Source organism: Sylvia atricapilla, chromosome 2, assembly GCF_009819655.1.
Source record: "Sylvia atricapilla isolate bSylAtr1 chromosome 2, bSylAtr1.pri, whole genome shotgun sequence".
Taxonomy (NCBI): domain Eukaryota; kingdom Metazoa; phylum Chordata; class Aves; order Passeriformes; family Sylviidae; genus Sylvia; species Sylvia atricapilla.
The window spans coordinates 55,342,383-55,354,639 of record NC_089141.1 but is presented as its reverse complement, the minus strand read 5'-3'; the positions used below and the strand labels follow the sequence as shown (position 1 = coordinate 55,354,639).

Sequence of the window (12,257 nt, the reverse complement as noted above, 5' to 3'; positions counted from 1 at the left end):
CCCGCTGGCCCCGCCGCGACGCCGACAGCAGGAGCGGCCGTAAACCGGCTTACGGCCAAGGCGATTTGCCCGTGATCCGCTGGCGGGAGGGGGCCGGGCGTGCGGGGCGCCCGGGACAGCGCGGCGGGCGGGAGGCGGCGATGATGTGAGCGGCGCGGCAGCTGCAGGCCGGCTCCCCCGGGAACCGGGGCTGAGCCCGGTGGCCGTGGGAGGGAAAGGAGCCGGGCGGGGAGGGAGGAGGGGGCCTGGACAGAGCCGGGGGAGAAAAGGGAGGAGCGGGGCCGGGGTGGGGGAGGACAAGCGGCGCCGGGGAAGCGCTGCCAGCCGGAGCAGCGGCAGCGGCGGGAGGGAGGCGCAGCCCGGCGAACCCAGCTCCGCTGCCCGTCGGCGCTCTCCCCGCGGAGGTCGGGGACGTGCTGCGGGGTGATGGAGGAGCATGGGTACCCTTCCTATAGCGCTCGCAGCCCCGCCTGGGAGGAGCTGGTAGGTACATGCGTGCCTTGCCGTTGCACAGGCGTTTCCTACCCTTTTTCCTGCCTATATTGTTCAGCCGGGGGGGGGTCGGGCTACCATCCTTATCTGTGCCCTCCAGCCCCCTCTTCCCTTCTTTCGACCCCGCTCCACGGCAGAGCCCGGCCGCCGGAGCTCGTCCCCTCCTCGCAGGGAGCAGGGGGTGGGAGCCTTTCGCCCCCGCCGTGTCTGGCCATTTGTTGACGAGCTCGTCCCTCTGGGAGACGGGGTTCATTGCCCTTTCTGAGTTTCACTGCCCGGGTAGAAAGCCTGGGATTATCACCCAGAGCCTTGCCTTCAACTTTGCCGGGGGGGTGGGCTGGATGTTGGCACTGTTAAACTCCTTCTCTTAGCACAGCAAAAGCAACTTGTCCAAGCAGCGTTGGGAGGCAGTTTCCAGAAAGAGACACACACTTTCCTCCTCGTCTTCTTCTGGAGCTAGGCTGGGAATTGCTCCCACCGCGGCGGCAAAGCGGAACGGGGCTGGGGGTACCTTGCTGTCATCCTGCCTTGTGGGGTGTAGGGAAAGTCGTGCCTTTGGGCGCCACGAAGGGAGGAGAGTGCTCAAGCTGGCCAGGAGGAAAGCTGCGGTGAGGTGCCTTTGCGGTTTGTTTAAGCAACTCGAAGACCCTCCTTCCAACAAAGGAAATCATGTCACCGGCATCCTCAGCAGGCGATAAAATCAGATTTCCCTTTTCAGGGCAGTCTGGTCCCGCTCCTGGGCTTTTCTCCATTGTGCACACACACACACACACACACACACACATCAGGCAGGGAGGGCTAAAAATAGGCTTTGGGTAGCTACTTGGGAGATTTCAGGCTATCTAAGAGGTCAAGGCCAGGCTGCCTCTGGCCCTGAACTTGGCGAGGCAACATGAAGCATGGACCCGTGCCACTGCCAAACTCCTCTTTAGATGACTGTACCATGTCTTGCCAACTCGTTTTGTTGGTCCAGGTTTTACTTGTAAACCCAGTTTTAAAGAGCACACGGGGGAGACCAGTTCTTTGCGTGGTTGTTGTGCGCACCCTCAGGAAAGCAGCAGCCGAGCCCTGGAGCTACCCACAACGAACTAAGTTCACTCCCTTCCTTGTTAGGATTTGTAGCCCTCACAAATATATTTTTACTGTTCTAATTTTTGTTGTTAATCTGAACACCCCCCTTCACTGCCCTCTGCAGTCTTCAAGCCCCGAAACTGTTGCCGGAGATGCAGCTGTGATAGGGAAAACAGCTGTATGTGTGTTCTGGTAACACGGAGCTGACACTGAACGGATCAGGCAAGGGAAACCCGAGATTTTTTGCCTGGAGAGATGAAGACATCGTGGGAGGAAGGCAGTGTAGTCAACTCCTGTGAATGCGTTATCCTATTAAACAGTGACATTTAAATTGCTGCCGTCATCCAAAACTCAGCTGAAACTCGGGAGGCAGATGGATTGCAGCCCCTCTCCGCTTGGAAATGCGGAGTCCTGGCTGAAGCCTCTAAGCCCGTTTCCTTCTGTCCGCACGGCTTAGATAAACAAGGAGCACATATTTTTTCTTTTTTCTTTTTTTCCCTCCATTTCCCCCTCCCCCAGTAAGGGCCAGGATTTGGGTCATGTTTATAATTTCATTGCTGCATTTGTTAAAGAGTACATCCATGGATGCAGTTTTAAGGTTAACCACTGCACCAATTTCCTTTACTAAGACTCTAATTTCAGCTGATCCACTCAATCCTTTACCTGGAAACCTGCTGGTAAAATACATGGTCTTTGTGGCAAGAGCGACATTGTTCTTTGCATCTGCTCATAAGCAGGCTTTTTACAATAATGGGGGCAAAGGGAGATTTAGGTGAAGACCTGAATGATGAAAGGGAAAACATAGTATACAAACCTCTCTCCCCTGCTCTTAAAACACAAAACAAAGACCAGTAAGATAGAAAAAACTATTTTTTGCAGGTTTTGAATCTGTGCAAGTTAATAATTTATGTCAGATTATTGGGAAGTGCTCTTCCTACAGTTATTCTGAGAAATAAGTGAGGGACACTAAATGCAGCCACAAGTCCTTTGCCAATCAGGATTGGATTTGTCTGTGCACTACTTCAAATTTCTTTAAAGTCCTTGCCTTAACTCACAGCACACTTTTTAAGGGAAAAGCTCTTCCTGAATGCAATAAAAGTCATGTAAGAGCCCATGATGGAGCTAAGTAAAAGTGACTTAAAATTTAAGGCTCACCCTGCATTCTTGCAAGGGAGGTTTGGTGGTTTTGTAGCAAGAATGACTTACAAAGCTCTAGACACAACTTTCATATTTTATATGACCTGAGCCTTGGCTTTACTTTACTCTTGAAATGTGTACATAACTCGTAACACATTCACAAAGCATCTGTTTACTTTTATTACCTGCCCGGGTTCGGACCTTTTCACTTTGAAGCATACAACACAGTTTAGTAGTTTCCTTAATATTGTAACCTACAGGTACAGGATTCCCTCGGCTAATCCCAAACCAGCCACAAGTGATGTAGTAGTTGCTTTCTTTAACAGTGGCATGGATACATCTTGTTATACTTTAGCTTCCTCTTTGCTAAGTAAGGAAGTCAAGAAAGAATAGTATCACTAATTCGATCTGCAGAGTGAGTTCAGACAGGCAGATCTGAAATTAACTTGCTCAGAGTGGGGAGCCCAGTTAAGAACCATAGCTATCACTAACCACCAAAATTAGGAAAGATTCAATAAATTCTTTTAGATGTGATGAATAATGCATTATTAATCTGACACACTATCGATTCAAATTCCCTCAGAACAACTTTCTGAGGAGAAGGATAGAAAAGCATTACCCTCTAGTTTATAGACGCCAAAGTGATTTTAAAAAAACAGTTGTAAAAACGCTTGTTAGAAAGGGAATCAGTTTAAGGGCTGGAATCAAATAGTGCAGTAATCTGTATTATAAACTATAATCTTCAGTGCAGCTAGAGTGCACATGTATTTAGATTTTCCTACATTGCATATGCATTTTAGTGTGACACATATCCTATTATTGGGAGTCAATGTGGTTGTGTTAAAATGTTCTCACAATGTATATATGTATATTAAATGTATACAATATCACAGTGTAAATATGTATATATTGTAGATAAAGGGCAGCTCATCAGCTGATATTAATTGCCATAGCACAAATGATGTCAGCAGAACTGTTTTTTGTTAGCTGAGTATCTTCCTTTAAATGCCAGCCTTTCTTTATGCTTTTTACTCCCTTGCTTCAGTTAGGAAATTTAAGGTCATTACTAAGAACTGTGAAACTCTTAAGTGAAAAACACAGCATGTGCAAATATTGCATGTGTTTTTAATGGCTGCATATAGTCACACATTGTTCAAGAGCCCAACTTGCAGAAATCTGGTGGTACCATTTGTGCCAGAGTATTTGTAGCTGTGGTCAGTGAGCTGAAACGTGCTATCCAGTATTTCTCATATTGAGTCTGACACTGATCACCTGGGAGAATATAGCTGTGAGATGAAGGGATAGAAGTCAAGTTGCAAGTCCTTATTGAGGTGAACTTCATGGCTACCTTAGGCAGCTTTATCTGGGTAAAGGCTGCAACTGGACCCTGACTATCTATTAATACCTTTGAAAAGAAGAACAAGTGGAAATAGTGATATCTTTAAAACTGTCTTTGTGCCTGGGCAATGTATATCTTCGTAGAAACGACCTTCTATGCTAACATGAGTGAGTAACTTCTCTATTTTCAACAACGCTTAACACTTGGTTTCTCCATTTTGGAGAACTCTGTAAACATTAAACAACTGCAGACTTTAAAGCCTGTAATTTCACAGTATCCACTGCATACTTCACAGAAACCATGTTCTCATATTCTCACTGAACTGTTCCTGTGGGACATTTCCTATCATTGGCAGACTTAGGTTATTGCTACTAAAATCTTCACATTAAGTAACTGGAGAGAACATTCTTAGTGATTTTTTTCTCATAGCGCTCTGAAATTTACCGAGATATGATGAAAAAGACTTGCTTGGAAGTAAAAGGCTAGTGCCTTCTTTCCTGGTAACCACACTTTTGTGTTGGGACAGTCAGGAGTGAGGAAGAGCACACTGGGGTACCCAGGTGAAGATGCACGGTGCAGAAAGTGTGCAGCAACTAGTATTCATAGTTAAGCTCCAAAAATGAACAGAAGTTGAAGAATTGTATTTATTCTAACAATAACTATTGAACTATTGTTCAGCCAACACTATTTAATTCAGTTGAATTAAATGTAGTCAGTGTTGCTTGTGTTCTGTTAGCACCAAGTGTTTCTCAAATCACAGTTACTATCTTGTGCAACACAGTAGCATTAATTAGGAAACTATGCCTTCTTGTCCCCTTGCAATATTCAAGTGACACTTACCTTCAAAAGAATTAAGGAATTACAGTAAGACATGTTCTGGCATAACTTGCTATTACCAAAATTAAGATGGGGAAGAGGAAGAAAAGAGGGTGGAAGGACACAGTGTCCAAAAGCATTGCTTTTAACTCTCTTTCTTCCTAACTGTGCCCTAAATTAACCTACTGAGAGCAATGCATACTTGCATCTGCTCAAGTTTTGAAAAGAGGGAGAACTCCCTCTCGATTAAAGAGTGAGATAAGATGGAATTAGTCCTTAGTTTCACAAGCATTTTGAGATGTAGTATTAATTATAGGATTTAGGCCTTATTAATATCTTAACAGAGTATGTAGGTAATTTGATCAAAATACCTTTAAAATATAATTTGTTAGATATTTCGAATTTTTAAATGTTACTTTGATATTTTTAAAAATATAACCTCCACAACTGGTCTTATGTGGAGGTGGTTAGTAAAATTGTATTTGAAGCATCTGGTGCAGTAACACAGAACTAAGCCACAAGAACTCCAAGGCTTCATGGAAATATTTGTATTCCCCTAGGCTACTAGAAATAAAAACTCCACTAAAAGAAATGGGCTGGACTATAAAAAACTCTCAACTATTTGAAATTCAGACTATGGCAAGGTGTCTGCAGTGTAGGATAGGTTTTACAGCTGTTTACTTGTCCTCATTAAATGCTTTGTATTTAGGTACTGTGGCATTATATTAGCATGTTTGGAGATGTCAGTTCCCTTGCTAGAAATATAAATAGAAATTGTGGGAATATAGAAGCCACAAGTATTGATTGATTTCCTATGTTTAATCCGGTCCACGCAGCTAGGAGTTGTGTGTTTTATTTAGTATTGCTGTGATTTAAACACTTATTTGGAACACTGACTACACAAAAGCCACAATGATTTCGAAGTCCCGCAATTCAGAACATGTGGTGACATTTCAAGATCGTGCGAGCTGCCAGATCTGAGATGAAAAAAGAAAACTGACCCTTTCTTTCCTCAGGAGTGAGGGCTACTCTTTCACAAAGACAAAAATGAATAGAATAACAAGAAAATTAAGCTATTAGGAGAAAAATCGTTGGAAAGCAACAGATGCATTTACTAAAACTGTCCAAGGCTTTGGCGCTGATGGATAGTTACCGCGGGGCTGACTGGCTGGAGGAATAGCATACAGATAAGGAGCCCATCGCATCAGATGCCGTCCGTCCAAGTCCCGAAGAGACATCCTGCGCTCCCAGGGGACAGCGGCACCACCCTGGGCCGGGCCGGGCACCGCCCGGTTTCGCCCTCGCCGCGCTCCGAGGTCAGCACGGCGCCCAGGGGGTGCCGCCGGGGCCGGGCGCTCAGAGCTCCGCTACCTCCCGGCCACGGCGGGCCGCCCGAGGAAGCCCTGGCAGGTGCGGGGGCTCCCCGTCGCTCGCTTCGCCGCCCGGACCGGCCCCGGCGCTCACCTGCGGGGCGGGCACCCTCCTGCCGGGGCGGCCCCAAGGCACCGGCGCCCCCTGCAGCCGACGGCCGCCCCGGGCCGCTCCCCGCGGGCAGGGGCGCGGGGGGCCGGGCCCGTCCGCCCCGCTCCCCAGAGCGTGGCCGCGCCGCGGTCCCCAGAGCGGGCGGAGGCGGGCGGCGCGGCCCGCGGCCCCTGCCCGTGGCGGGGGGCGGCGGAAGATGGCGGCCGGGCGGCCCCGCTCCGCTCCGCCACAGCCGCGGCCGCCCCCGTGCCCGCCCCCCCGCACCGCCTCTTTCCCCACCCCACCGCGCCGCCTCCTCCTCCTCCTCCTCCCCGGGGAGGGGAGCGGCAGCGGCTGCCCTGGCTGAGCCGGGCTCGTGTGCTTTCTCTCGGTAGGAGTCCGGGAAGATGGCCGGGGCCGAGTCGGGGATGAGCGGCGCCGGGATCCCGCTGCAGCCCCAGCCCCAAGCCCCGGCGGCGGCGGCGGGGCCGGCGGACGAGTCGTCGGACAGCGAAGGGGAGCACGAGGGCCCCCAAAAACTCATCCGGAAAGTGTCCACCTCGGGCCAGATCCGCAGCAAGGTAAGGGGGGCAGGAGCCGGCCAGCCCCGCCGCTTTCACGGCCGGTTTCTCCATCCCTGTCCCAAAGCGGGGCTAGCCCGGAGCCGGGGACGGCCGCTGCATCCCGCCCGCATCCCCGGGAGCGGCGGCGGGGGAGGGGGGGTGAGACAGCCGTGCCTCTTCCTTCCTTTCCTCTCCCCTCCTCCCCGTCCAGCTGTTGCGTCCACATCTGTCCCCGGCTGGCAGGAAGAGCCCCCCGGGGCGGCGGGGCTCCGCTTGGCCGGAGGGGAAGCTGCCTGCCCCGGCAGCCGCCCTGCCCTGCCGGGCGTCCTGGGTGTGGGGGAAGCGGCGGGCTGCCTCCCTCCCTCCCTCCTTCCCTCCGGCTCCTCTTCCTCAGCGGCGGGCACCGCTGCCGTGGGGATCCCGCCCTGCCACCCTGCGGCGCGGGTGGGCTGGCTCAGCGAGCCCTTCCTCGCCACTCTCCATACCCGCCGCCCACCCTTTTTAGTTCAGCCCCGGTCCCGGGGGCCGCTGGCGTGCGCCCCGCCAGAGCGGCAGGCACCGAGCCTGCGGTGGCACGTCGGGCTCCCCTTCGGCAGCGGGAGTGCCGCCAAGGAGGGAAAGGCGGCTTCCACTTTGAAAGGCACCTCGCCGAAAGAGAAGTAAACTTCTATGCATCCTCGCTCCTGGCACTGGACGCTTAAAGCAGCCGTCAGAATTTTAGGTTAATGCAGGTTTTTGGCTGTCTCGGGCTGCTGAAATTATCCCAGGGGAATTAACTTTTTTCATGGACGGTGTATTTATTTAATTTTTTTCTCCCTGTAAAATCAACAAGCAGGCATTTGAAAGCATAAAAATAATGAAACAGACTTACTTGCTGGGTAGAAGGATCCCATGACTTTCTACAAAGCGTGGTCCACAGATGGGATCTGCACAAATCCCCGTTGGGGAGAGCTTATTGATGCAATGACATGAAGATCAGGATTTTTCTTGGAAGTGTCTGTTTTGAGGGGCAGAGTGACTCCATGCAGGCCTGGACTGATCACACTTAAGGTTTGATTTCTACACAATAGGTCATGTGGTGTTGTTTCCTCTATGGAGCACCCATTAAAGTTAGTAGTTTGTGAAGTCCTGTCAGGTTGGTGCTGTTCTTCCTTTGGGCTTTTGCTCCATGCACTACGTGCAAAAGGCAGCCACCTTTAAACAGAAAGCGTGGTTGTTAAACAGTAATGTCACTCTGTTATGAGAGGTGGAAAGCAGTTTTTTCCTGAAACCTCCTAAATAAGATGTGTCATTCTATTTTGTTGCTCGATGTTAATTTTGCATTTACAGATGTTAGGCCTGGCTGAAAGGTTACTATAGTAAATAATATACAACTCTTGCAATGTGTTGGAAACGTAGTTCTACACAAACTTTAAGCTTTAAAACCCGTCTGTGTGGCAGTGTTCAGAACGTTTTAGAAGTTAGAGAATATGATGCCTTTATTAGCTGTAGTGGCATTAAGTGCATTTGAGTGTTTGCTCTCATAAAGGTTGATACTTGCATAAGGAAAACATGCCTCTTATGAATGTTATCGACACAGGTTTGTGAGAGTGAGATCCTAGCCAATTCTTGCCAACTGTTACAGATGGGTGGGATATTCTGTATCTGAAGGCTGTGAATGAATGCTAATCTAGGATCGCCTGAAGATCTAAGACAGCTCTGCAAGTCTTGCTTTTGCTTATCTTAGCTTGAGTCCCAGTTCTATTTCTGTGAATCAGATATATATAGGAAAAACTGACTGCTGACATAATTGGAGTTAAAATGTTGCTTTACTGGTTGCAATTTACAATAATATGCAACTCCAAATAGAAACATCTTTCTTTCAATTTAATTAAAAGGGATATATCATTGTTAAAGATGAGACCCATGTTAAATAATTCAGTAGCACTTTATTTTATAACTCACAATGCATTATTTAAAAGTAGCTATATTTAGACAGACAACTCCCATTTAGTTTAAGGGTGTTGTATGTTTGCTGTTGTAGTAGTTGGTGATCAGTGGTTACATGAAACCACTAGAGCAAGGAACATCAGTGAGCTGCTCTTTTACCCAGCTAGTCCCTTTCATTCAAATTAGATTTCTTAAGCTTCACTTACTTGGTGGATGTGTTTGTAAGCTAAGGTTTTAATTAAATGGATTGGGTTTGTCTTACATCTAAGAATAGACTTTTGAAAGAACCCAAAGCATGTATATTACATTTATCATTGATGCTTGTGAGCCATTTAAGACTGTGCTATTTTTCTCCAGAGGTTGCTTATTTACTTAGTTGAAGCATTTCAGCGACGTGGTATTGATTCCTTAGCTCAGAACTATACCCAAAAGTCTCTGCTGGTAATTGTTTTTATTTTACTTAAGGAAGATGTTATTTTTAGATGTTTTGGTACAGTTGATCATTTGTGAAAGCTACCATATGGTGATACTTTGCAGACAGAATCACTCAGGGGTGGATTTTTTTAATATGTGTATAACAAGATTTAGGAAATATATGCACAAGAACAGACCCCTTTCACTAGCACAGACAGAAGCCTAAAATCTTCTAACATAGCTCTCAAAGGGAGTTTTTACTCTTTGCTCTTTTCTTCCTCAATAAAAGCAATTAATTATTTAGCTGAGGGCAGGGGGTGAATAAGAGTATGAGAAGATAAAAAGCAAGAGTACTGTATTGGCAGATATAATTACACTGAAGTTTATTGCTTGTTTGTGACACGCTAATGATTTGTTCATGGTTCTATTTAGAAGACTGTTGTCCAGTTCTGCCATAGCTTACCCACACTGGATAGCAACTTCCTTGGCAAACTGCTTACTTGATTTCAGTGGAACTACTTTTACAGTTGGTTGCTAAGAGAAACAGATTGGTGATACGGCTGGACATCTTTGTAACTTCTGTTATGGCTGTAGTTTTAATTTATGCATATCTATCTCTTACATTTTTAGAATATTTTAAAGGCATATCTGTGTCAAAATGTGGCCATTGTTAATTACCTCAAACAGAAAACTTGAAGGTTAACATGTGTTGATGTCTGCCAACTTGAGGATGAGGGCACTAGTAGTGGTGTAAAGGACCAAGGGACTGTTTTTTTGGCCAACATGTTGTTTGTCGCTAGGAACTGCTTGCTAAGGCCTCATACTTGGCTGTAGAGTGACACTGTAGCAGTAGGTACCTTTAGGGAAATCAGGACCAAAACTGATTAAGACTGTGGAGTTTGTTTGTGTTCCATGGAGGAAATGCTAGTGAATAAATAGGTGACAGGTACCCTGTGAAGTCTGAATGCTTTTGAGCCAAAATCACTGGTGGAAACAGCTCTCGGTTTTGTAATGTCTACTCATCTTTCCCCCTCATTTGGGGAGACCTGAATATTTAGTACATAAAACATGTCTCAGAAAAAAAAAAAAAAAAAAAAAAAAAAAAAAAAAAAAAAATTAAGAATATACATTTACGTATTTACGTTTTATGAGAACTTTGGAAAACTATAGTCAGACAATTTTGAAGTAGTATGTGTGATGATACTGGGTTACAAACAGGGTTACATTGGAGATTGAAGTAATGGAAAGTTTTCCATGTGAGTGTTAAATTTGGCTTCTTCATTTTTTAAAGATGCTGCTTAAGACAGGCAGAGTCACTGCCTTCCTTAAACAAATGACTTCAGTTCTTGGGGCTACAGCCTGAAAACTGCCTGTCATCTGCTGGCTTCTAGTTGCTTTAAAGTTAATTGCCGTAGTGCAAAATATATTCCTTAAAAAGATTGCCTTCCTTCAGTTCTTTATAGCAGGAACATGTCGAGAAGGGAAGGTTCGAACTAGAGCTCACACTTCTTCTCTTTGAATTCTTCTCACCTTGAGAATCAGCACAAGATTAATAAATGAAACAATCCCTGGGTACTTGGAAGTATAATTGTCAGATGAGCACAGTTACAGTTCCCACTCCTGCCTTGCAGAAAAAATGGATATGAAGAGTGTAGCACTTTTATCGCTGGCCTGGTTTCCTATTTTAATGGGTCCATATCCAGTTAATGCAAAAGCTTTGTTGGATATGTGTTTTGCTCTCAAGTCTGCATTGAGTATCTGGCCTGTGTTTATTTTTGCATGAAACAGACATTCTGAAGCAGAAAGTATAATTTAGGAAATGCAAGAACACGTGGTGTATTGAGTAAGATAAATACACTTGTAAGGTATGTGGGACAAAGCTTTCTTCCTCTCCTTCACCCCCAGTGGTTTTTGTTAGTAATGAAATTGCTGTAACATGGGAGATGTTCAGAAGCATGACTGTGTTATAATTAGTGGAGATAATATAGTGTTGTTTAGTTAAATGGCACGAGTTGTTACTTGAATTTTCTTGTCTGAGTTATTAATTTTTTTTTTTTGCGATCTTAAATCATTATGGAGTAATAAAAGTAAATTAATTAAATTCCCCACTGTGGTTTTATTTGCCTTAACACCAGCCATTTAGGAACTGAGCCTTCAAAAAGTTTCTAACCTTTCCCATATGGTGACATTTGACAGTGCCAAGTCCCAGCAGTCACTTCCTGTTTGTTTCTGGTATACATTTCTCTCAGTTTACCATAGCTTGTTAATTTACCTAAATATAAAGTGCTGTGAGTGATACCAGTGTGATACCAGTGTGCAAATGCATCATTCTTTGCAATTAAATCTGCTTTTCCTTGTTTTAATGGTTTCCAATTTGCTCAACTAAGTAGTGGTTCATCCCTTTCTGGTTAAGGAAACATGATTTTTTTATGCACCACAAGTTCTCAGGAAAATGCCATGGTAGCAAGGTTTACCTCAGTGGAGATCCTTTATGTGCATTAGGATTGTGTGACTCTATGCAGCTTCAAAATGCATTGTAATTTGTAAAGTATTTTGCAATTGCAGTAATATGAATGCTGTCACTAGTAAGGAAGTGCACAGCAATCAAGTTCTTGGCCCCTGGTAGTGTTCACAGAACAGACTGAAGTGTGCTGCAGGATATCTATCTTCAATATTCTTATTTTCTATATTTTTCATTCTGCAATTAAATTGATGTACTGTATAGCCATCAATTAGTAAAATATCTCAGCAACTGTTTTTTCCCCCATGACTGTTGTAAAATCTGGCAAATTTATCATCCCAGGAACTTTAATCTATTTTTAAAGTTAAATATCCATAAATGTGTATTCTTGATACATGCAACACATGTATGTATGCACAGGGCAATATATTTAAGTTTTGATATGGATATATGTATACATATTATTCCATTCTTGAGTACGCCTGGACAAAGCAAACTAGTTTTTAACATTAAATGGTGTGCAATATTTGTTGCTTCTAATAATTGCTGTGTGTTTACATAAGCTTTCAAAATA

General features: G+C 45.5%; 1 protein-coding gene across 1 annotated transcript in view; it reads left to right on the top strand.

Annotated features, from left to right (window-relative positions):
• Positions 1-353: 353 nt before the first annotated feature.
• DGKH (diacylglycerol kinase eta) overlaps positions 354-12,257 on the top strand; it is a 151,150-nt gene continuing 139,246 nt past the window's right edge. The window contains 2 exon segments of the mRNA XM_066313333.1: positions 354-483; positions 6,712-6,897. Coding sequence (XP_066169430.1) covers positions 427-483; positions 6,712-6,897 — 243 coding nt within the window. The 5' untranslated portion in view covers positions 354-426.